The 25,532-nt window shown below is 45.5% G+C and overlaps 1 protein-coding gene across 13 annotated transcripts in view; it reads left to right on the forward strand.

Moving 5' to 3' along the window:
• Positions 1-25,532, forward strand: part of ptprt (protein tyrosine phosphatase receptor type T) — a 190,992-nt gene that overhangs the window by 104,323 nt on the left and 61,137 nt on the right. For all 13 annotated transcript variants that reach the window (XM_088607904.1, XM_088607905.1, XM_088607908.1 and 10 more), the window contains exons 11-14: positions 9,017-9,218; positions 11,023-11,125; positions 15,429-15,702; positions 24,771-24,807. In XM_088607904.1, coding sequence (XP_088464030.1) covers positions 9,017-9,218; positions 11,023-11,125; positions 15,429-15,702; positions 24,771-24,807 — 616 coding nt within the window. The remainder of the gene's footprint in view (positions 1-9,016; positions 9,219-11,022; positions 11,126-15,428; positions 15,703-24,770; positions 24,808-25,532) is intronic.

Here is a 25,532-nt window from a genome sequence, read left to right on the forward strand (position 1 = left end):
TGAAAATGTAGTAGTCCTTTTTTTTTCTCAAGTTATAGGATAAATTATACCCCCATCACTACCTTCTCTGCCCCCATCTTACTCTCCCTGCACACACAAGAAAATTCTCAAGGAGACTGAGGCTGTTAAATAAGTGCCAATAAGGGAGAAAGTGGTAATGTTTTGTCACAGCAGTTAAATTGATATTCCATCATTTCTACTGCATTATTTACACAGACAGAAATATGCTCATCAGCAAAGATGAATGAAAACTGTAATGTACTGTCTCCCCATTATCAGTATTGCAGGGGAACTTTCTGAAATAACTCTGCATCTTAAATAACACGCTGCAGGGAAACAGCTGATATGAATTGTTCATTGGAAAGCGTCCATCAGATCATGCTCTGGGTATTTTGGCTTGATTGCTGTTCATCTGGGAGAAGATGGGAAATGGCTCTCAATTGTTGTTCTACTCGACAGTGTAGAGGAGCTTCAGGTGGAGGGGAGAGATTGATGGCTTCTCTACTCTGGATGGGTGAGCAAGCACAGAAAGAGAGGGAGAGAGAAAGAGACCGAGAACAGGGAGCAAAACCGAGTGTTTTTGACTGGAGATGAATTGCCTTCATAGCAATCAAACAATCCTCACACCTTGTAGACCCTTCTGCAATATACCCACCCCCCCGCACTCTCATTACATTCACCCCCTCCACTAATTACCATCTCCAAGACAACACATTCACTGAGTTTGTTAACATTGTAGCCCCCTGGAAAAAAACACAATTGATTTCTTATTCCTGCTCTTCCCCTAGGAATATGTAAATAGAGTGAATTCCAGGCTGACTGAGGGTTTGATTCTCTGTGGTGGTATTATCGAAAATGAACGTGGTGATTCTTGACTAAACCGTGTTCTGAAGAGCCTCAACACAGTTTATTTTAAACATCTCCCTAATTCACCAGTTTTTAAGGATTATCAAGACTTGGAAGTGAATTAAGCAAGGAATTTATTCCATTAGGGGAACTTTAGATGACTGGATTTAAGAAGTCACCTGTTCAGCTGATCAAAGTCCAATTTGACAAATAATGACTCAATGGCAGCAGTCAAACCTGCTGGTGAGGGTGGGGAGACCCCTGTTCTAGGCAACATCCGGATTGTCTTGCAATCTATTTTATATCTAGATTGTAGCAACAAGACCATTGTTAGATCCATGCTGCACAGCCACAGTGGTTTCCTCACACACCATAAGCAGTCATTTTGTGGACTTTTTTCATCAGCAAGATCAATAAAATTAGGTGTCACCTTTAACCCTCTAGCACATCTACTGTGCCCTCCCTCCAGTCAAGATGACTGGCGTTCCTCTGACTAGCTGTACCCCCCACAGACTTGCTGAACTAGTTCAGAAAATCAATCCGTCTGCTCGCCTGTTCAACCCCATTCTCGCACACTCTTATTTACGTGTGCTGCCAAAATCCAAACTGTGGAAACAATGTCCCCTTTGAGAACAGGGTGCCAGAATCCCTGTTGTTGTTAATTCATTGGCATTTGTATAGTTTTGATGTAGGAATGTTATGATTTTGGCACGGTTACTTTGCGTCCGATGTGGTCTGCACCAAGCTTTAGGATATTTTTTAATATGAAAGGCTCTTTATGGGTTAATAAGTCCTACACAGCTGTTTAAAAAAATAAAGCATTCTTCATCATTGGTAGTGCAGCAGACTGTCCACACCAGCCTGTACAGTACTGCAGAGCCAATAGTAATTTATCCTGCTGGAGAATAGCAGAGCTATCAATGTGCAACAATGCAATACTGACACCATAAAGATGTGTAAGAATCCAAACACCTTCTACAGACAGAGGGAGACACTTGGGTATCTCGGATTTGCTCTTCATTCCTGGTGATCTTAATGGAACACATCCAGAGGACACTATTTCTCCCGGATTGTCTAATTTAGTTTGAGTACTCAACATGTTTTATTTTATCTTCATGCTTCATCAGTCTATTTTATAGTGTTAATAAGTACTTGCATTATTCCATTGCTAAAGGGGCCCCTGAGTACACTGAATGTTTATATACGCACTATATATTCTTGAAATGTCAAACGGTAGAGGAATTAGCACATTTTTATAAAACGCTGTAAGTTCCTTATATGACTTGCATCGTTCTTTTGCGTGTCAGCTTCACTAAGTACCGATGAATCACCTAAGGCGCAGGGGATCCTCATGGTGGAGCTGAGTGTGTAGAGCCAACTTCCATACTGTTGCAGCGAGTCGAACGTAAAAATGAATCGCGTTCATATTGCATTTTTCATTTTACGTACAGTAGCACTTTCCGTTTGCCTGATGCTCTGTTCACCTCTTTAACAGTCAGATCTGTCCCGAGTGGTGTCTGGTTGAGAACCAGTGACACATTATCCAGCGTATTCTGGGCAAATGGACACGTTTGTCGCAGGGGACATAAGACCTTGGCCTGTTTGATTAAATAGCATTTATTTTTTTCCCTCTGTGGATTGGTTTTTACTTTCATCAGTATAGATTGGTTACCATTTCAAACTGAAAGTTAGGATGCGCACTCTTTAATTGCTGACCTCTTCTCACCTTTCCAAGCCCATCCCGGTTATCTGGCACTGATCGGCAGCAGCCCCTGATGCATAGCAAGCTGCACATTTCTAGTTGTGCGTTTTATCTTGCGAGATCGAACAAAGGATCTGAATGGGCAGTCTGAACAGTGTTGGACAGCACAGCGTTTTGGAAGTGCACTGAGGCACGGTTCTGTGTGTCTGTGAGTGCTGTAGCAAACCCGGTGACCCTGCTCCTCCTGCTGCTGCCTCAGCGCTGTGGGTTAAAACAACAGAGCATGGAGAGAGGTGTTTGGACAGAAGGGGGCTGTCAGGCAAAACCCATTTTGATCAGAAACCACAGCACCTGCTTAATCCATCAGTTGGTCAACCAGTAGCGTTGGCCCTTGTGGGAGATGGGAGACTCTGATGGGATTATCCCCGAGGCCACCCGCCCTCATTCAGATGTTTGCAGCTGATTGATACAGGGATCTTATCCAGCCCTGGTCTCCCAGCAATCTGGGCTCTTTGTTTTAGATGCCTTTGGCTTTCTAGTAAGGAAACCAAAGATGAAATATAAACGAGTTAGTGAACTTCTGAAGAAGCTAATAAGAGGTCGTTATTGTTGACTCTGGCCTGTTGAGTTCAGCAGACGAGACAGAAGAAAAGTCTCCGTTTCCAGCACTGGCAATCTCTCGGCATTCCTGACCGAGTGTTAAACCCCTTGATTTAAAAGCCCACTGAGGCAGCAGTAAAGCAGGACTTATTGATGGCTTGGATTCTATTTTCAGATGGGAAATTAACAGAGTTGTGGGCCCCCTGAGAAGTCTGCTGTCCAGAATCACTAAAAAAAAAAAGACAACTGCCTTGAAGGCTCTCTTAAGAACTGTGTGGATATAGCAGGTGGTTCCCTGATGTCTTTTATTTTAATGAATGTCAGTATAGAAAGGAATCAAAGATGGGCAGCTATTGTGGTTAGGAGACAACCTACTCATTAAACCATAATAATGGTAGATAACTGCAATTCTGTGATGTGAAGAATGATCCCCACCATTAAGTCACAGTGAAAAAGAAAGAGAAATAGAATCTGAAAAGGGTTTTGCGGTTTTGCTTGTAAGGTCGTGATATATCAGGTTATCTCATGGTGTGTTATGGTGTAGGTGCCTGTGGATGAGTTTCGTGTTGGAACACAACTGCAAATTCTCTGTCTCTACATTCAAGCATGTGCTTGAGTTCACATCAGAGTCGCTGTGTAGCAAATGACTAAACGGAAATTTAGTATCACTAATTATTTTTGTTATACCCAGTTGATCTGAAATAATAATAATAATGTTTCTTTATTAGCCCTATACAATTTCTTGCATTAGGAATGCGTCTTTTCGCATACCCCAGCTTTTCTCCAGGGAGACACAGACACAGAGACAGGGAGAGAAGCTTGGGGTCAGAGCGCAGGGTCTGGCATTGTACGGCGCCCCTGGAGCAGTTGGGGTTAAGGGCCTTGCTCAGGGGCCCAACGGAGTAGGATTCCTCTGCCGGCCGTGGGATTTGAACCGGCAACCTTCCGGTCACAGGCGCAGATCCTGAGCCACAGAGCCACCGCTCCGCCCCAAATAGGTAGATAGAGGAGTTTATTGCTATATATACAGGTAACTGGAATTCTTATTCACACTTATCTCTCAGGACATGCACACATGGACACACAATGTACACAATACATTACAAAATGGGACATGATAAATAGTAACAACAATAAATAAATATGTTGTAGAGGTGTAGATGTAGTGCAGAGGTGCATTGAGTTCTGCACAGTTAGCTGTTTATGATGCGCACTGCCATAGGGTAGAAGCAGGTCTTTACCCTAGTGGTTCATGCTTTAATGGTGGAACAGCGAACTGTGTGGTTTCACATCTTGGTCCAGAGTTGTAAACCCTGCGACTGCACAGGGGAGAATGAGGAAGAGTGGGCGGACTCCCCTGACCTGCCTGCCTTCAGCCCAACCATCTTGTAACAGGTCACAGACAGCACAGCCCTGTACCACAGGCTGAGCACCAGCTCGCAAGTGAGAACGCAGCACAGGCGTCTCGTGTTGGCACAAGTCCTGACTGAGTTAACCCACCTTTCCCTTGGCTGCATTCAGCCAGCTATGAGCTGCTGCTGGGAGAGTCCCTGTCACAGTGGAGTAGTGACTTCACCCAGGCTCGAACCTGCAGTCACAGTCCCCCACCTGCTCTCAGGCAAGCACCTTTTCTAGGTGAGGATGGCAACATATCTTACCTGGCTGTCCTCTGATGCTTACAGCACGTCTGGAGTGTCTGATGTCAAGCAACGCACCACGCAGAGATTTGCAGTCAGAGGCTGACTCCTCCAGCAGTGTGCAGAGCTGCACATGTGTGTGTATGGCCTGCTACACCGGGAGGAATGAGGCCAGCAGCTCTTATCATTCAAGAAAAAAAATGTACAAAAATCCTTGTTTTCTATCATCTTTCATCAGAGAGGATGACCTGCTTTACTAGTGTCCTTAAACTTCAGATTAGTTTGTCTATTGCCAGTCCCCTGGGTCAGAAAAGATGGAAGCCTCTTGCTAAATTGAAAAACATAATGGAGAGCTATCGATCGGCATTGATAGCTTTTTTTATTTTTAGTCGTAGAAGAGTGATGGTGTTCGTGGAGGATGGTGTTGCGTTACTGACATCTTTCAGCTTGGATCTGACAACTGGGCTGTTCACTTTCAAAATGATCAGTTTTAATGTTGTGTTATGCTCTCTAAAACACTCTGACCGAACAGATGGTCGTGCGTTATAATGTACGGGCTGTAATGTCCTGAGCCGGAACGGGTAAAGATTCATTCCATACTGAAAGGTAAAGAAAAAGACTGCTAAAAAAAGATTCGTAAAATATACAGATTAACATTTGTCAATAGGGTTGATCAACAGGTAGACTACTCTGAAAGCGACAGGTTGGTAGTATATGTGGTCACTACTTGAAGCAATTCAGGCTGTATTTCGGAGGCTCGTGCTTTGCAGCAGGTTACAGGTGCTGTCCTGTGGGATTCTGTCCCATTCCTCTCGTAGAGGCTGGACAAGCACATGCCTGTCCGATGGTCACTGAGGATCAGATAGAAAACTCATTCCAGAAATGTACAATACATTTTAATTCTGGCCGGTGGGGCATCACCGGCATAACTGCCCCAGTACGAGGATTTGCACTATTCTTCGAGCACGTTTGTCACGTCAGGGTGATCCCACAGGATAGGCAGCGAGTGAGGTTCACCGCGAAAGAGGGCGTGGCCCCAGTGTTGGCACGTCTGTGTGAGGTGGTGCTCAAACTTGTGTGGTCCTGTGTGGGGAGTACAGGTTCCGCTCTGTCCTTCCCTTGAGTTCACCAAGCCTGAGTTTCAGTACGTGGAATCACTGCAACACTTTTGCATGATCCGCTCTCACTAACGAGCTGATTTCGTGCTCGTGCAACTCTAGTGCGTCGTCATGGTCAGTCATGAATGGAATAATTAATTAATTTTGCAGTGCTGAAACGTTTTCTTCGGTGTCATCTACTAGGCAGGAATGGGACTGCATGTGCAGTGATGCCCAGACAGTCCTGTGGCGCAGAGACTGACATGTTGTACCAGCTGCCAGCTCTGACAGTAGACCTCCACAGGCAGTGGGGTTCATTCCCAACATGTTTCCTTTTTCCAGAGCGACCTTCCTGTCTCAGTGGCAGGTGACCAAACCTGCTTCCTCTGCCCATCTTCAATTCCAGCCACAGCGTATCTGCGGCTTTATTTTGCCGCGGCTCTCTTACTGCTTCTGCGTTTAATCTTCGGCTTTCCGGATGAGAAACGCTGCTGTTAATGCGTCTTCGCACCATTGGCAAGTGGGGCTCCGGCCTCTGCCTGCAGTTTCACCGAGCAGTAAAATCCCTGTTTCCCTGTTTTTATGAGGGCTGAAAGACCAGCTCTAGTCCAAATACAGAGGAGAAAACAAATAAACTCGCGGTGCTCTAAAAAGCAAGTAATAATAAAGTAGAAATAATGTTTTACGGGTCGTCGTAAAGGCGGAAAAGGTTCCCTATTAATAAACATCAAGTCATTTGCGGTGTTTTATTATGAATAAGTTGGCTCTCTGCGGCGTGAAACTGAGTTAAAAGAGTCAGTGTGTGGCGTATTATAAGGACAGCTCGGTAAAATGGTCCAGTATGATTGAATTTGGAGTGTGCAGCTGGTTCTCTGGGAATTTAGCTGTAAATAAATCATGAGTCTCACTTTTCTGAGGCTCTGTATCAGCAGCCGGGACTGGTAACGCAGTAATAGACCCACAGGAACGGCAGGGAGGCAGCGGGGCCGGTATTAAAACTGTGACAGTGAAGGCTGATTTATTGTGCCGACGCACGCAGTTTTATCAAGGAAGCCGTGAATCAATCTTGAAAGCTATGTAGCAACAAGAAAAAAAAACGCGAAACAAAACATGAAATATCACGAAGCAAAACTTGGGGAAAAAAAGAGTAAAAGTTAAACAAGTACATCTCTGCCCTTGAGGCTTTGTTTTGATCGTTGTCACTGTGAAGGTCACTGCTTACGGATAATATTTATTTCTAATTAAAATGAATTAAAAAAAACTTGTCGTCAAAACTATCAGTATTTACATAAGCGCAGACTGTTTTTCTTAGTGCCCGTCTGTAGATAAGGGTCCTGTTTTGTCCTGTCGGTCGTGCGGCACAGCTCAGTGCCCAGGCGGTGCTGTCGGAGTCCAGCAGGTCCGGCTGAGACGCGCTGGCCGGGCGCTGCAGGTTTAATTACAGGGGGAAAGTTTGGAAGCCCGTTTCCACCAGGGAGTAAAACAAAAACCGCGCTGTGGTATCTCGCAGTTTCCACTTTAGATCGCAAAATTGTGACTATTTCTCGCAATTGCAACATCCTATCTCAGAATTACGAGTTTATATCTCGCAATTGTGACATTGTATCTCAGAGTTACGACTTTATTTCTGGTAATGCCGACTTTAGATCTCAAAATTAAAACGTTGGCATAATTCTGACTTCATATCTCACAAGTGCGACTTAAAATCTCACAATTCCGACTTCATTTCTCGTATTTATGACTCTATACCTTGCAATTGCGACTTAGTATCGCACAATTCTGACGTCACTTCTGGCGCCAGCAGTGATCGTAGCCCGGCCAGGTCGCTCATCGGGCAGAAGCCCACCGTGCTCTCTTCCGTCCAGGTACAGTGGACACCTCCCCGGCGGAAATAGGCTTCCATAAAAATTAGTGTAGACCTACATTAATTTCATTTTTATCAAGGCACCTGACAAGACAAGACTCCAGGCCTAGAGATCCTGTACGATGTATGAATATAGTGTAACGGACCGGTTGAGATACAGGTTGTACGAGCTGGTTGCAGTGCGGCGATATTGGCCGCTGGGTCCTCTTTACCTCAGCCGGCAAGACCCCTGTTGAGCGGCGCCGGAGACCCGGGTTCGAGCCCATGGGGTGAGGGACAAGGGCGCAAGGCCTAGAGCCCGAATCCGTTACAATAACAAACGGATAGACCACGAAATGTGGGCTATTTCGAAGTCGCAGTTGCGACTTATTCATTTGGAATTACGAGAAATAAAGTCGTAACGATGAGATTTTAAGTCGCAGTTGCGAGATATAAACTCGTTATGTTGAGATACAATGTCGCAACTGCGAGATATGAAGTCTATATAAAGATATGAAGTTTTTGTTTTTGCTCCCTGGCGGAAACGGGCTTCGAGAGGAACGTGCCCTGTTACCCCTCATGAGTTTAATGCGGTCGTTCCGGAGTGGAGCCGTTCGGTGTTCGACCCTGTTGTAAGAGTCACCTGCGTCCAAGAGTCCAAGAGCGCTGCTCACGGGCCGCTCTCGCCGGCAACTGATTCATTCAGTCAGCCCGACGGCGATGACATCACATCACACAGGAGTTTTCTGTCTGGGGCTCTTGGCCCGAATTTCCACTGATCATCAGCTCGCTCGCTGCTGGCGTTTCCTCTCTGCTGCTCTCAGGTGAAAGTGCACTGCAGTCCTAACGCCCCTTGACTGATCTCTGCCCCTGGGTAGCTCTTTCCGACAGCCAGTCCATCGGGCGCGGAGCTGTCACTCCTCGTTATTTCCGTCCCAGCAAAAACAAATCACGCTGGACTCTTGGCCGTGTGTGTGTGTGTGTGTGTGTGTGTGTGTGTGTGTGTGTGTGTGTGTGTGTGTGTGTGACCATGAATTTCACTGCAGCTTATTAAAGCGAAAAGCACAAGATCTTCGGCTGGGTCGAAAATAAGCGTTCGCACGGTGTCCCCTTCTTTCTTTGTTTTTTAAAATATGTAATTCGTAATATTAAAGTATTAAACCTCGGGGCTGTTTTAACTTGAGGTTTCCGATGTTGCAAGTAACCTCATTATCATGATCATTTCAGCTTAGTGACTGATATTACGGCTGATAGTAGTATCGGCTGATGAATGAGTGTGTCTTGTCTGCAGATCACGTACAAAGCGCTGAGCTCCCTGGACCCCAGCGCGGACCTGTCTGGCCAGCGCGGCCGGGTCTTCAAGCTGCGCAACGAGACGCACCACCTGTTCGTGGGGCTGCACCCCGGCACCACCTACTCCTTCACCATCAAGGCCAGCACGTCCAAGGGCTTCGGGCCCCCCGTCACCACCCGCATCGCCACCAAGATCGCCGGTGAGCGCAACGACGCACTCCAGCCCAGCCCGTGCTGCTGACACACTGAACAGGGCCGGGACACTGGGGAAAGCTTTCAGTGCTAGACTCGCGTCTCCAGTGCCTCGTTAGGATGGAGGTCCTGCCATGCGCAGTGACTAGAGAGTATCAAACTGTGGGACTCGTGGCGGGTCTGCTGCGTTCATGCCCAGGGTACTTCGAATAAGAACAGCAACAGAAGCTGCTGTACCGGTTACGATTCATTTTATTTCTCTACGCTGATGTGGCGGGCAACACTGCTGCTTCGGGGCTCCTGGTTTCGGGTTTGATTCTGGCCGGTGTGTGTGAAGACAGGGAGAGGCGTGTTTCTGGCCTCCGCAGGGTCACGCGGTGGCGTCACTGGAGCAGCAGGCAGAGCTGCCGAGAGCGCTCTTATTTCGCCCTCTCCAGGCCTCTCCTGCGGACATCTCTCCGTTTCCTCATCGTTAAAGACGGGTTCGCAAAAGCCAGCAGGAAAACAAAACCTGCACAGGACATTAACATGTATCAGGGGGTTAGTGTTAATAATTAAAGATGTGTGAGATCGTGCTCAGTAGCCCTTTAATCTGCCTTGCATCAGAGGTGAGTTGCCCTGCGCGTTTCGGAGGGCCAAGGGATTGTTAGTGCCTGCAGCACAGCCAAAACCTGCTCGTAATTCTTACAAAAACAGTGTTCGTCTCATGCGAATCCATTTCTTAATCTATATTGTCCTATGCATCTTTAGAAGATAATTATTGTTAATGGTAATGTGACATTTTAAAGGGTAATTAGATAGTGTGCAATGAGGGCTGTTAAAACTGCATGTGCTATAATTACCGAACCAACAGAAACACTTCTGCCATTGACGAGCTGTTACAGTTTGCTAGACATTTACTTTTTTTGTGAAATTCAGGTAGTTTGCAATTAAAACTTGTTGCAATATTAATTTTGTGCTAACAAAAGAGAATTACATTTTAATAAGATGTTCTCCCCATTATCATACTGCAAGGACTTATAGCATGCAACGAAAAGTTCTGAATCTGTGCATTGTCTGAGTCATGGGTTTGTGTGTTTGTATTAATGGGACACACTGCAGAAGCCCATGTCTGTTTGCCATGGCAACTGCACAATTTATGTGGTAGGTATGTAATACTTTGATAAATTCCCCTTTCATCATTTACTGTGAGTGTTGCTGCCTCTTCCCTACTATGGTACAACTGGGAATTAAAAAGATAGCACAGAAAATTATTAAAAGCTGGATTGAGAAGGGAGCTCACATGGTGTGCAGTTTCAGCTCTCCAGTGGACGTGACCATATAACCATTGAGACTGGATGCATTGTGAGCCAGCGATCGATCAGTGATCAGGCAGTGATTGGGCAGCCCTCAGTGGCCATGACCGGACAAGCCCCACTGTGGTGGCATGTGTTTGAGTTGTCTGAGCTGAGTTGACTTGTCGGCCCTGTGACCTTGCAGTGTTGTCAGAGAGACCGCCTTCTGGCTGCAGAAGACAAGATCAAGACAGTAGGTGAGCTGCAAAAGACATCTTTAATTGGGTGGTGGCCTAGTATTTCTGTCATGATGCTCCAGGGTATTCCAGTGAAAGTATTCCCATTCAGTCCCCCTGAAGTTGGAAATACTGTGCAATCACATAAAGCAGGAAGGCTGGTTTGACAGACAAGGAGATGCATATTGCATATACAGTAAAATGTCACCTGCATCAAATATCTTTAAGAAGCTGCCATAGTGGTGACAATATCCTTTCTTTATGAGACCGAAATGTCACACTCTCTATCTCTCTCCTCCCAGCACCCTCCATGCCAGAGTATGAGACGGATGTGCCTCTCAATGAAACAGACACCACCATCACCGTGCTGCTGAAGCCCGCGCAGTCCAGAGGGGCCCCCGTGAGGTAGTGCAGTCCTCTCCCGTGCGCACCCCTCTTTCCACTGTCCATCACCCCTCTCTGATGGAGCTGCCTGCACAACTTACACACGGGCAAGCCACTGTCCGGGCTGCCTGCCTTAGCCATTGTGCATCCCTGTCACATTGTCCACTTCTGTGCGCTGTCTCTGGGATCCGGAGAATTCATGATTCATTTGCTGGCTTCTTGCTTTCTGCTCTTTATTGAGATCGATGACTGCCTTTTAGACTCCTGGATCTTCAGCATTTCTACCCCTGTGCACCTGTAGCAGCCTGATTGAGCTGATTTAGAAGTTCAGTGGGCTGACTCCCTCAGGGACTCAGCCGTGTTGGGTAGGTTATCTGGCAGAAGCATCTGTGGACCCTGCAGACTGGAGTGGATGTGAATAGTATCTAGAATGACTGATGTACGGTTTAACTGATTTGTAAGAACAGACACCTTTCACCTGGTAAATGACACTACACAGCTACAGCCAGGCTGGGGCTGTCCATGTTAACGAAGGTGTGGCCCCAAGTGGCTTGGTACAGTACATGTTGAATTGTGGAAGTCTGAAAGAAACTACATAGACACATTGTTTTAACTAATTTACAGGCTGGATGAGACCCTCAGATCAGTGAGCCACCAGCAAGCTAGATGAATGGTCTTCTCTCATTTGCACTCTTTTGGTTTTAAGTTTTCATTTTCCATCTGTCTGTCTGGCCAGCCACCTATCCCCCTATTTTGTTTGTTATTCTTTTGCTTATGTGCCTTTTGCTTGTCATCCTCAGCTTTATGGTCCTGGTGAGCAGCTTCTTGAACACTACTTCCAAGATTCTAAAATGAAGTGAAGGAGTATAATGCCTTATTGATCAATTTGATTAGTGTAATTCTAGGTCTTGTACACGATTCTATCAGCTTTATTCCAAGCTGGTTGTTTGGATGGCTCTTACAAAATGATTGCATTGATACAGAAACCGATCAGATCAAGAAGATGTTTCTGTACAATGGGAGAGAAAATAAGCATGAAATCTCATCATAATAAATTGTTTATGCCCCCTCTTCAGCAAGCAAGGCATAGCTACATTTGTTTTCAGTTTGAAATGTCTTGATGGGGTTCAAAGCATCTGCTAAATGAAAAAGAGAATTATTGATGGTCTGATGGGCATTTTAAGGAAATAAAAGCAGTCTTTCAGATAAGTGCAATTTGTATGCAAAAGCATTACACAGAACACCCTCTCCTTAGAGTTTATTTGGACCCATAACACAACTGAACACAGTCATTCGTTTCAGCTTTTTTCTTTTATTTTTTTCCCCGTTTAGTTCCTGTGCAAAAAAAAAAGAAAAAAAAGGAATAACAAGCAACCGTTTGCTCAAGGACAATCCCAGGTTTTGCAGGAACAGCAGATCAAGAGCTTCTAATAAAAAATAGTGTCAAGGCCAAACAGGGTGCCCAGAAGCGCTCTAGAAGCGATCCCTGATGTGCACAAAGAACCCAGACCCTCCTGGACCCCCCACAGGCAGAGGGGCGTCGGTCAGTTATCAATGTCATTGCTGCTGCAGTGCACCCTAGTAAAGTGTTTGCCAAGCCTGTCCAGTTTGGGACACACCCATGTGAATAAAATAAGCAGAACACAGTATGATGCTAAGTGTGAGGAATGAACTGTCCTTCCGCTAATTTCTTGGGAAGCTCCCAGAAAGGGCTAAGTGAGATCACGAGATCCTTGGCTCAGTAAGCTACTAGCAGCCAAACAAGTTGATGGGCTGAAGGCCACCCTCACAGTTTTCTTAATGTTGTGTTTTAAAGTTTTGCATGACATCCCACTCGTCCAACTGATAAATATTAACAAGCCTTGACTTATTCGCAGTTTTGATCCCTATGGCCGTCCACATGAATCCTAGCTCAGCTTCTTACTATGGATGTAGCGATGTTGTGACTCAGAGCTCATGTCTATCCTCACACAAAGTTAGCTCTTGCAAATCATCAGTTCAAAGAACAAGTGAGAACAAACGCAGCCGACCTCTGCCAGTTTTGATTTTCATGAACGTGTCAAGTGTTTTCTTTAAAGGGAGACTCTCAGAGCACGATTTTGTGAAGAAACAATATTCAAATGTAAAAACAAGCCCCAGAAATAGGCAAAAAGATATAAAACAAATTGAAAACATAAATACATATGTTTTCCAGTCTCACCATCTGCTCCAATCCTTCTGCTGCCTGTGGCCACTGTTATCATTCAGAAGCAAGTACAAGAAATTTCAGGTTCTTGTCCAGCATGCAATAATCCAGGCTGAGCTTTGGAAGATGCCTTTTATCTTGCCTTTAACTTTTGTATGTAATTGCCTGAAAATTCAGTCACATTTAGGACATGGCACATTAGCATTTAGTCAGCCCTCTGCAAAAATAGCTTATCTAAAAGCTCTTGAAAAAGGCTTCTCTTTTGTTCAAACCCTGCTTCTTTGTGAGTTTCTTTTGAAAAGGGTTTTATTTTTGCGTAGTTGTCATAATTACAAAAAAGCTCTTGACAAGTAAGATTGCCGTAATGATGCCCATCTTTCCTTGCTGTATGCATGCATAAAAATGGTTTATTTCAAATAGATGGCTGATATCTGAGAAAACAGGGTCCTTTGGTCATTAGTAATTATCCATCATCAAAGATGCCAAATTAGAGATGAGGACAATTTGCCACAATCCTTTGGAAGAACATACACTTCTCTAATTATATATAATTGTGAAGTATGTACTTGGCATAGATGGACGCAATTACTGACAATAAGCATACTATGTAAACTTTGTTACTGTATATGGCTTAGGTCCTAATTGATTTCATTGCCTTCTGTCCTGGAATAAACATTTTTCTGTACCTGTCTTTTCCCCAAGGCCGAGCTCTGAGCTCAAGAGTTTTCAGACTCTTCCCAGCTGTTCTTCATCCACAAATAAGGAGTAGATTTCCCTCTGCTGGCACTGTACAGAAGTGTCTGATCTGCACAAGGCAGATCTTATTCCTACCCTGTGAAGTTTCTCTATTCACAGGATTGTTGGGAGGTGGTACAGGGGAACACCATAGAGGGGTGGATGGAAACAGATAAAAGATCAAAGCCAGACAAACCATTGACTGTGTTTGTAATTAAGAGAAATATTTTTTATAGCTGTCATGTTCATGATGGTACAGTACTTGAAAGCACAGCTTGTCGCAAGCCTCAAAAATACCTGCACTGAAGGAGAAAGGGGCTGGAAAAGTGAACAGTCTTGTTGTCGAGTTCCGCTGATACACAGTGCATTTCATTTTCTGAAAAAATAAATAGATCTCTTGGTTTTCTCTGTCATCATTTGTTCAGACTGACAGGAGTGCTGAGAACTGCAAGACACATTTTAACAGGAAAGGCCTTGTTATTATCCTCAGTGCACAGGCAACATTTTAATGTGACTGAAAGGTGAAAGTGAAAGCACTTCAGAATGTCCTTGATTTGTATTTATATTCCCTGGCCACAAGCATATCACCAACACCATGTAAAAATAAAATAATAAAAGATCTTGTTGTGTTTTAGTTGGGAGATCAGAAACACTGCTTTGTGGTTTTCCAAACTATAAACCATTCTACATAATTTCTGTCTTGGCCTACATATATATCCATCCCCACCATGACCTCCCTACCCATCTTTCCTTTAAACCCACCACCCTTCTGTATACAAAAATAAGCGTAGGACTTGAGAATGATGCAGATTATATTGCTGTGATTCATTTCAATGATAGAATATCTAAAAAGAGTTTAGTTCTTCTTCATCTCCATCATGGTAAGCAACCACAGGCGCACTGTTCCTTCATCAGTGTGGTATAGCTGGGCCTTGACCAGCCACAGACAGCTGTTTCTGACTGGAGCTTTTCCCGGACTACCTACCAGTCCTTTTCATCTGCACTTTGATTCTCAACTGACAGGGACACAGCGTAGTGCACTGGTGACTCTGGCCTGCCTCTGTTCTCAGAACTACAGCCATCTTCATCCTCAATCCCGTTAACGGCACTATGTGCTGCTCTCTGAAGAGTTGTGGCTTCAGACAGTTACTGTCCCTTGTGCTGCTGTTTATTACCTTTTTTTCCCTTCTTGCGGTCATTCGTCTCGCGCCTCCAGGCAGGGTCGGGCTCCGCCGTACCCACAGAGCCGAGGGATGATGACGGGAGCGCACAAAAGGTCGCCCGCGGGAGGAGGCCGTAAAGAACGGAGGGGTCGGCGCGCAAGCCAGTCCCGCACTCTCGGCAGTGCAGCGTCTGTACGGGGAACAGATAACAAACACGGCGCTTTGTCACGTCTGTCCTCAGTGCTTATCAGCTGGTGGTCAAGGAGGAGAGGAAGCAGAAGTCGCGGCGCGCGGCGGACGTGGTGGAGTGCTTCGCCGTGCCCGTCAGCTACAAGAACGCGTCCGTCATGGACTCGCCGCACTACTTTGCCGCAGAGCTGCCCCCCGTCAACCTGTCGGTGATGCAGCCCTTCACGGTGGGGGACAACAGGACCTACAACGGTTACTGGAACGCCCCTCTCTCGCCTGTCAAGAGCTACAGCATTTACTTTCAGGCCCTAAGCAAAGCGAACGGGGTAAGTCCATTTCACCAGCACGTCGTACCCGTCCTGGTCGCGCTCCCAAAGCAGCGCTGCGTGTTTTCTGGTAAACTGCAGAGCCGTGTGACCTGGCAGAACCAGGATAATGCCATTCCTCGTACAATCAATGCAGTCAAGTTGCAGGGGGCAGCATCTGCGTTAGAAAGCTTGTCAGATGGTCCTTGCAGGAATTCTTCTGATGTGTTAAAAGAGAAGCAGGCCCGCGATGTTATGATGAGCTGTATATAATGAATTAAAAAGAATCTTTACAGCTGTGTATTGTATATTAACTGCCTCATTTTAGCCTGTACTTTTTTTTCAACAAACCTTTGAGCTGTCTTATGTAATGCCACACTCTGAGTGGCATTTCTCTGTAGCCCTGGAACAGTGTCTTTGATTGGGCTCTTTCCTGCTCTCCTGTTCCAGTGAAGTGTGTTCTTCACTGTGATGCATTCCTCTCACCCTGTGCAGTAAGTGTTTCTCACTCTGCTGTTGAAATTCACAGCAGGGTCCCTCCACTCCACTGTTGGTTTCCCTCTTCTGCATAACTCGGCTACAGCTTCCAGCCATCCATGCTTTAATCCCCTTATTGTACCAATCAGATCGGATGCGTATCATGTAAAAACAAACAGCATTTATAGGCGCTTCATGCCACCCAAGTTCCAACATAAAAGACAAGAAAAGCCCAGTGTTGCCTGGAGGGATTCAGTGTTACAATAGAGAGAGCATCAGTATGGTGGTGCATGAGAGCTGTGTGTTTATTCCTGAGCAAGAGCCAGGACTCCTGGCAGTGCCTGCATGCTAAACGTCTCTTAGCTGTGCCAGCCCTGCTAGGAGACCATGCCTTTTCACAATGAGACCTGCCTGAACTATCTAGTAATTAAATTCCCCGAGTCCAGCAAGAAGAGCTCATGTGATCGCACATGTGATGACAAGAGCTTATCTGCATCCTCACAGGTTTGTGGCCCTGCTGTCCAACAGCGAAGAAACCCTCCGAGGGAAGGAGGCGATCCTCTTTGCAAATGCACAGTCAGCTGAGACTTTCAGCAGTTTTAAACTACAAAAAAACTCTAGGCTAGTCTGAAGCAGACTATTCTTAGCCATTCTGTTAAAAATGCAGTTAAGAAAATAGAAGGTGCAGCTATATTCTTAAACACGAAGAGATCTTAAGATTCTTAAGTGGTTGTTGTGGGCAAATGTCTTCTTGGGCCCCTTAAAATACGAGAAAATGCTGTCACAGCAGGCGGTACTGCTGCCTCAGTCTGAACTGACAGATTGGATGGGAGCCTCAGCGTTTCTCATCAGTGCTGTTGAGGTATTCTCATTGGCTCCACAGACCTGCAATGTTGACCAAACTGGATGTCTTCAGCCAGGAGGCACAGTTGTGATGCCACCTGATTGATCTCAGAGAGAAATGAGGGAGAGAAAGTCTCCAGTTCACTTCTGGTGATGTCACTGCCCACTTCTTCCAAAATCCAAAAGCTTCCCCCCATCCTGCAAAGTTTGGGAACCATTCGGCCAGCGTGCGCTGCTGGACTTCATAATTAAAATTTTAACGAGTGAGCACAGACTGTCATTACAGGATTGATTTATTCTGTTTCTTTTGTGTCGTCTTGGTGTTTTGCTTTGCTTTGGCATTCACAAGGAGGATAGAGACCTTGACCGATTGTTATTGTGTTGCTCCAGCAAAGGAGAACAGGAGTGAATGTATTCCTCTGAGCCTGTGTGCAGCATCAATTCTACTTCTGAAGCTCCACACTACCTAAGAGCCCTGTGTCATTCTTTCTCATTCTGCACGGGTGTCCTTCAAGCACCCTTTTAATTGGAGTTGCCCGAACTCCATTTATATCTGAGCAATAATAGGAATAGATGACAGGAAACAAGCAGCACTTCTGAGATGTCACCTTCAGATTGCCCCGACTTCCCTTTGCTTGCCAAGGCAAGAGTGACAGCCAGGCCTGCAGGGCAGGGCAGGATCAGGAGACTGAAATGAACAACTGTGTTTCACTGGAAACTGCCGCTTGACTTGCTCTGGAGATGTTTTCAGTGTTTGGGATGTGCAGGCAGGGCAGAGAGTCCTGATGCACAGTTGTACTGCAGCTGACATTAAGCTACAAAGTCATCTGTATCACCTTGTGTGTGGCAAAACTTGAACAATGATGTGACTGGGATCTGAGATGCTCGTAGGTTACTTATACCAGTTAGAATGTCGAAAGATGGAAAATTTTGTTTACTCTTGACCCTTGGTTGTTGTTTGAATTGTGTTTTGTCGCGTCTTATCATATAACTCCCGTCCTCTGTAAATTGCTCTGGCTCCCTGTGAAATACAGGGTTCATTTTAAGGTTCAGTTTTCTAATTAGAGCTGTTCTGGCTCAGACGATCCAAAAGCCAGCAGCCATATCACCTTGCAACTCACAACTGGTAGCCCACTGAAGCTGTGAGCCTGGTCAGTACCTGGATGGGAGACCTCCTGGGAAAAACTAAGGTTGCTGCTGGAAGAGGTGTTAGTGGGGCCAACAGGGGGCGCTCACCCTGTGGTCCATGTGGGTCCTAATGCCCCAGTATAGTGATGGGGACACTATACTGTGAACTGGCGCCGTCCTTCGGATAAGACGTAAAAAACCGAGGTCCTGACTCTCTGTGGTCATTAAAAATCCCACGGTGTTTCTAAAAAAGAGTAGGGATGTAACCCCGGCGTCCTGGCCAAATTTCCCATTGGCCCTTACCAATCATGGCCTCCTAATAATCCCCCTCTATGAATTGGTTTCATTACTCTGCTCTCCTCCCCACGGAGAGCTGGTGTGTGAGGAGCGTTCTGGCGCACTATGGCTGCCGTCGCATCATCCAGGTGGGGCTGCACATTGGTGGTGGTGGAGGGGATCCCCATTACCTGTAAAGCGCTTTGAGTGGAGTCTCCAGAAAAGCGCTATATAAGGGTACGCAATTATTATTATTATTATTAAAACAGGCAACACAGCGATTTATTTCGGGTAAAGACCAGGCTTCACGCCATGGACTACAGAGGCTTCTCATGTGCTACTGCCTGTTTCGAGCTCACTGCCCCAACTCATTAGAGGCTCTGCTCCTGTAGAGACACCAGCTCTGTTATATGGTTTATGCAAGTGGTATTGTATTATTTTTTGAAAACAATTATATATTTAATGTATTATTAAATCTTCTCATTTGCTGTTGCACCTCTGTGGCACTTTTCCTAGGCTATTTTTAGCATAGTCCCAGCAGATATTCTGGTATGAATACAATCGCCTTCAAGGCTGGAGGAATATCATTAAGTGAATTGCCGTGGACAGGGGAGGGCTGGAGAGTGGGTGGGGATACAGCCTAATTAAAAAGGATTACAACCGCATATTAGGAGTGAGGCTCGGACTCAGTGCAGTGGAGAGAGGTGTTTCTCCATAGTGTGTTCCAGGTGCTCTTCCTGTGTCCTGCTGTCCTGCTCCAGGATGCTGACAAGGCCCCAGGGAGAGACTGGGTAGGCATCGTTGAATATACAGTAATCTGTACCCCTGGCCTTCTTTGGAAAGATTCCAGTAGTTTCATCATCAAAAACCCCTTCTTACAGCACTGCCATAATGCTGGAGCTGTAGACCAATTACTTGCACCACACATGTTCAACAGTCCCTGCACAATGGCTGCCACATGCATTTCTTTTATGGCTTTTAGCCATTTGATGACGGTCTTATTTATTCACTTCTTTGTTCACTTGCTCAGTTTTTCACAGATTCCCCAAAATTGGGCACTCGGCAGCTTCTGCTTCCTGCTCCCATCTGTTTGACCGGTATCCGAGACGCACCTCTCAGCTTGGTCGATTAACAGCACGGGCCTGGGGTCCCCTGGCGCCTCTGCCAGGTGCCCCTTTACGACAGAGGCCTTTGTATTCTGCTCATGTTGCTCTTTCCAGCAGCAAGATGGGCACTAACTCTCATAAATGACTTGCATCTGGTAGTGCGCTAGGCAGCTATTATTTATTGCCTTGGTTTTGAAAGCTTGAGTGCCATAAATTAGAATTATGTTCATTAACTTTTACTGTTACTTGTTCCTGACAACGGTTAATTAGCATCCTACTGTACAGTGCTTTGCAAATTGCAGCTTCTCCTTAGTAAAGTAAATTGGCAGGAGAATGCGGAGAAGGAGAGGCGCATTACTGGGAGCTGGGCGCTGGAGGGAAATCTTTTAGCCTTTTGAAGCCTGACATACAGGAAGCATTCAAACACTCCCCGTATTCCAAAGACGTCAGTCTGATAATTAACATCTTGGAAAATAAATTAAATAAGATGGAAGCGTGGCATGAAAGCTCCTGAACACTTAATGGCATCAGTGCGTAGCAGCCGTAGACCGCGGGGAACAGCGAGCAGGTGGCGTCTCGGTGGATGGGCCCGACTGTCACCGCCACAGTTCGCAGAGCCCAGCTGGTGGCTGCAGCAGTACAAATAAAGCCACAGCGTCCGAATGGCACCCGGACACAGGAACAGAAACGGGCCGATTTCGAGCTCATTCTGCTCGGGGGCGGTGTTTGGCCTCTCTGTGGGCTGCGGTGGAAGGAGACTTCAGCCGGTCGCTGTCCCGTTGTGTCGAGGTTGTCCTGCCCACCCCTAAATCACCAAGCCGCCGGAGGCACCCCAAGATTTTCTACAGCTAAAGTCCATAAAGCAGTAATAACTTGGACCTCCATGGATATTAATGGACTTTATTTTGATAAGAACAGGTTTGATAGGCTCTCCACAGCTCACCTGTACTTCTAGACAAACCTGTTTCTCCCAGTTTCTCATGCTGAGGGCAATATTGCATCCCACCATCTGACACAGGCGGCACCAGTGAAGGAGGTCTTGAAACAACAGACCAGCCAGGCTTCCTAAAGATGTGTGATAAAAGGGACACTGGAGTGGTGGTACAATCACAGCCCTCGGTTCTTAGCTTTTCATTTATGCCTTCTCTGCTTTTATCATCATCCTTGCTTTGACGGTCTTCAGGAGACTGCCTTCCCACCTTTGGTTATTAAACTGTGCCGAATTCTCAGCCTCATTTCTGCAGAAGAGCCAAGTATGAGTGCAGGGCTCTTCACCAGCTCTGTTTTCAGAACTGGAAGGAAGCTCACGGTGGAGGAGATTGAAGAGGAATGTGTGCGTATGTAGGGGGGTGGGGGGTGGTTTGCTCTCCTGCAAAAACAAACCATCAACACCACATAATAACTGAATCTCCCTGAGGTGTTTGTTTCAGCAGCATCTCTGTGATTCTGGGAAGGTAGAGGCTATAATACAAAAATGCAATTGCAATTCAGCTTCCTTTTGTAGAGTGTGTGGCTTATATTATTTGTGTGATCGTTCTTATGATGGTGTTTTGTTTTGCAGTATTGGAGGGATTCAGTGTGTCAGCCTTCTCATTTAAAATTCATTCAGGCCTCTATGTTCTGGCGTAGGAAACCGATACAGAAACAGGGGGACTTCCTTCGTTTATGAAAGAGCACTCGAGAGGCAGACGTGGATAATGCTGGCTTGAATGTGGTTGTAGTACGTGTAATATCAGATGAACAATTAGCAATTTAACGAACCTGGGTGTGTTGTTGCTTGATCCCACCAAACCTGTCGCGTTTAATAACAGAAGAGGCAGCTTGATTTTCAACCGACGTCCACGTTTCCTGGAGCGCCTCAGGAATCCGCCTCAAAACTGCTTGACAGTCCGTCAACGCTTTATTAGACGGCAGGGCCAGAAGTCAAACCTCGGCTGTCACTTCTCGTAAGTGATGTAGTGCCGCTATCTGAAGTCCTTTATGCCTGTCTCGTCTGACAGACTGTCAGGAGGAGCTAACTCATGCAGACTGCCTCACTACCTCTCCTGTCCTGCTCACTCAGTTTTAGTTCCGCTGTACGGCTGAGGGGAGAGGATGAAGGCTCACTGAGCCGTGACACCAGGGAGCGCATCCCCGCCAGCCGTGATCCGGCCTCCCGCGGACTGACACGGGTCGCTCTGAGAGCGCCGGTCCGGGCCTGCACCCTGGCTCGAACTGGAGCCCAGTGCCCCTCGGAGAGAGACGGGCACCTGTGGCTGCAGTTCGCTGATGGCTTCTGCCCGTGCAGAAGTGAAAAGAGCGGAAATCTCGGTGGTTTGGGCTGTGAGAAGGAGTGGCTGCTGGTAGGCAGAACTGCTGGAGGGATTTTTCCTGTCATTTCCCATGATCTATTCAAAACTGTCCTCTAATCTGGCCATGCTTATACTGTGTTCTTCACTTGCCCGTGATATTGCTGTGCTTTACAATACTCTACTGTGCCTTTATAATAGTAAGTCATAGCGAACATCAAGTGACAGAGCCTGCAATTCAATAACTCACATTATTCACAGCACAGCCTTACAGGGCCTTGCATCTCTTCAATAAGCAAACAGAGGGATGGTAGTTACAGTGCTGAGTCCGAGGCAGGAGGCATGCTGTTGTCCCAACTGAACTGGGGTGGGCATGTCAATCCCAGGGTAGCAGTGGAACATGATCATTTAATCGTGATGGACACAGTGTCCACCCGCAGGAAAAGCAAAACAATCGGAGGTCTTTGCCGTGTTACAGCCACACTAGAGAATTTATCACTTGAACAGGAACCATCATAATTACAGCAACAAGAAACACAAAGGTCAGTCCTATAGAACGCATATTAAATACGCAACAAAAACAGAAAGAAAAGTGTGGAAAACAGCCAAAAAGACTGACTGGGAGCAAGCGATCCAGCCATGTTGCTGAAGATGATACCCTGGTTTCTTTCGTGAAACAGCTGGATATGGTCCTGGGATCAATTCGATGCTAGGTATCAGATGGGCTGGTCGGACTGTATGACCTCCTCTGATTTGTAACCGTTTTAATGTTCTCATGACCAGTGAAGCCAAGAACAAATCTAAATGACACAATAAAACCTTTCAAAGTGTCCACGGAGGCAGAGTCTCTGAGCGATTTGGGCAGTGAGTCACATAGATGTCATGTTACAGCTTGAGTGGACTAATGCTAAGGTGCGTTCAAGTTGGCCACTACTGCCTCGCATCTCCAGGGTGGTGTGTGCGATTCCAGCCGGTCACCCTAGTGCATGTCCAGTGAATACTATTCATACTCCTCCCTCCTCTCCGAGAATTGCTGATTAGGTTTCCTTGGCAACTCTAAACTCTTCTTTTATAAGTGAGGTATCAAAACAATTATACACTTAATAAGGTTTGTTCCCAGTTCAACCAGTACTGGCTGTGGGATTATATACAACACAGCGAGCAGGATGGTTATGTCTTCCTCCAGCCCTCTGGTTAGTTTAAAGAACCCCTCCGAGTCCCAGAATAAAAATGGCAGCACAGCACTGGAAGGCCGGGTAACTAGTTTCAAAAGCTGTAGCCGTGTTTCTGGAAAGGTCTTGCTGGGTGTGGAGTGTGTGGGGTTAGTGTGGTGTGTAGAGTTGGTCTCATATAGAAAAGCCCCTGCAGTGTGGAGTAGAAATCCATCTCCAGTTTCATTTAAATGAATCGTGTAGCATCCTGAAACCGGATAAGGATGTCACTGAAATGAAACTACAGTAATCGATCAGGGAGCTTCACTCTACAGCTTAACATTTGTTTCTAATATTTATTGCGTTGTGCAGAATACCTGTGTAAACAGTAGTATAAGCATTGCTGTTAAGACAAGACATGGTGATTGTCTACATTCCAGATATACTGCATACTGTATTATCTTATAGGATAGCTTCAGGCATCTTGCAGCTCTGTAGCCCTGGATAAATGTATTATCTGCAGGTCAGCATTGCTCACTGAGCCCTACAATGTTTGAATTAAGTAAGAATTGGATTAAAGATGCTGGGTAATGTTCCTTTTCTTATTAACCATGTGCCTGTTGTTTGATAATGTTGCTTCTCTATGCTTATTATCCATTGTTCTCTGTTCTTTAAGTTTTTATGTCTCAAAAAAGATTTGAGCCCTATTGAGTGTCAGTTGGCTACCCACGTAATGTGTAGAGAGGACACATATTTATCTGCTTGAGGTTTGTGGCAAAGATGATTCCATCAGGCAGCTGCTTAATTCTGTTACTAGTATTTGGAAGCACATGGAGTCCTGGGTTATAGAATATTTGACTAGCAATTCCAAAGGTGTTTATCACAGGATATAGCAGGATACGCTCTGGATGACAGGGGTGCCTGACAGCTAAAGGATTTAGATCTTAATGTCTCTGAGAACACAAACTGAGCACTGAAATTCATTATTTTCTTGTATGAAAAAAGCTCAGAAAAGTATTTATCTAGGAAAAAAGATAGGAGGAAACAGAAAGCCTCCCAAGATACCCCAGCTGTTTGTAACTGCTTGACAACACAGAGCCCGTGGAAAGAACACCAGATATCTTTTGGAAAACATGTTGCTAATTGCAGGCTGTCAGAAAGCTATAAGCCCAAAAGTTGCTGATGAAGATGTGCTAACCATATTATTTAGGTTTGGAAGTGATTTAAGGTATCCACTACTGCTTAAACAATGGAGCTACATCAGAGACCAGGCTGATCCTGCATTAAAATGAGTGGGTGCTGTTGATAAGATGTGCTGCTGCTGATCAAGGCTGAGAGCACTGGCCATTGTGGGGTGACCTGTGTGCTGGGTGTAGGGAGCAGACTGTGTCTGCCCCTCTGTGGGGCTGCAGCTTTTCTATCAGATTGGGACTCCTTGTCTCCTGTTCAATTTCTCCTTCAGCTTTGTCAGTAATTTCACTGTCTCACTGTTTCACCCTTTGCCTGACTTTCTATAGCATTACAGGAAAATCCAGTAAGCTACTGCCTTAAACCCTCTTTTAGTCCTTTCCCTTTTGGGTTACTCTAATAATGATTTAAGACATCTTTAACGAGGATATAACGTCCTTGTTTTAACATTACACAAAGAGCAGGTTTAATTATTTTTCCATCCTTATGGGTGCTGTATTATCAGTGTTGTCATTTGAAGTTATCACATTTGCAATCAAAGTCCTAGTCCTGAAATATCATTGTACTAGTAATAGATAAAAGATCTAAAACAGGTTTGACAAAATGATGCCTTGTGTTTCTTGTCATTTCAGGAAATAAAAATCAACTGTGTCCGACTGGCTACTAAAGGTAATGGCATTTCCTGTGACATTTCTGCATGTTTCGCCATAATCATTTAAAGGGCAAGAAGCAATAAATGACTGAATTAACAGATTAAAGTGTCAGAGTCCCATTTATGGGGGTTATGAGGTCATTTTTACCGAAATGGTCTTCTGGCTTAGTGAAAAAGTCACTGCTGCGCTGTTTATCAACGCACTTGATGGCTAAATCTCACTTTTCTTGGAGAAAGTGATAGAATAGTTTTTTAAAAATGTTTTTTTTATGAAGGGGTGAGGGGAGAGGGACAGAGTTAGGAAAGGGAACTACATCCACTGCCTTAGGAGGCCAGGGCTGTAATTCAGTCATAATAAATAGTAAAACTGCAGCGTTAGACCACACCAGTCTTAGCAGGGGCACTTAGAAGGACAATCCGAAGCCCTTGCCCTGTTCGGTATCAGTGTCCTCAAACTCTACACTCTAAGTGCTGGTTTACATGCATGATTTACAGCTGTTAGATAAGGTTTCTGTGCAGAAGCTTTTTTCTGTTTGTTTTTTTTCTTTCTGTTCTGCCCATGAAAGATCATTTATATGAGAACTCTGTACTGTCGGCAGCATAGGAGCAGAAACTCCATTAATGTAATGGATGCTAGTTATAAAGCTGCTGCTTTTCATGCAGCCACCTGAAGTCGTGGTATTATTTTGCTTATCTTTTAGGAATGATACACATGAATATATATGGGCTGTTTTTTTCTCTT

Source organism: Lepisosteus platostomus, chromosome 15 (genome assembly GCF_059453375.1).
Source record: "Lepisosteus platostomus isolate fLepPlt1 chromosome 15, fLepPlt1.hap1, whole genome shotgun sequence".
Lineage (NCBI taxonomy): Eukaryota > Metazoa > Chordata > Actinopteri > Semionotiformes > Lepisosteidae > Lepisosteus > Lepisosteus platostomus.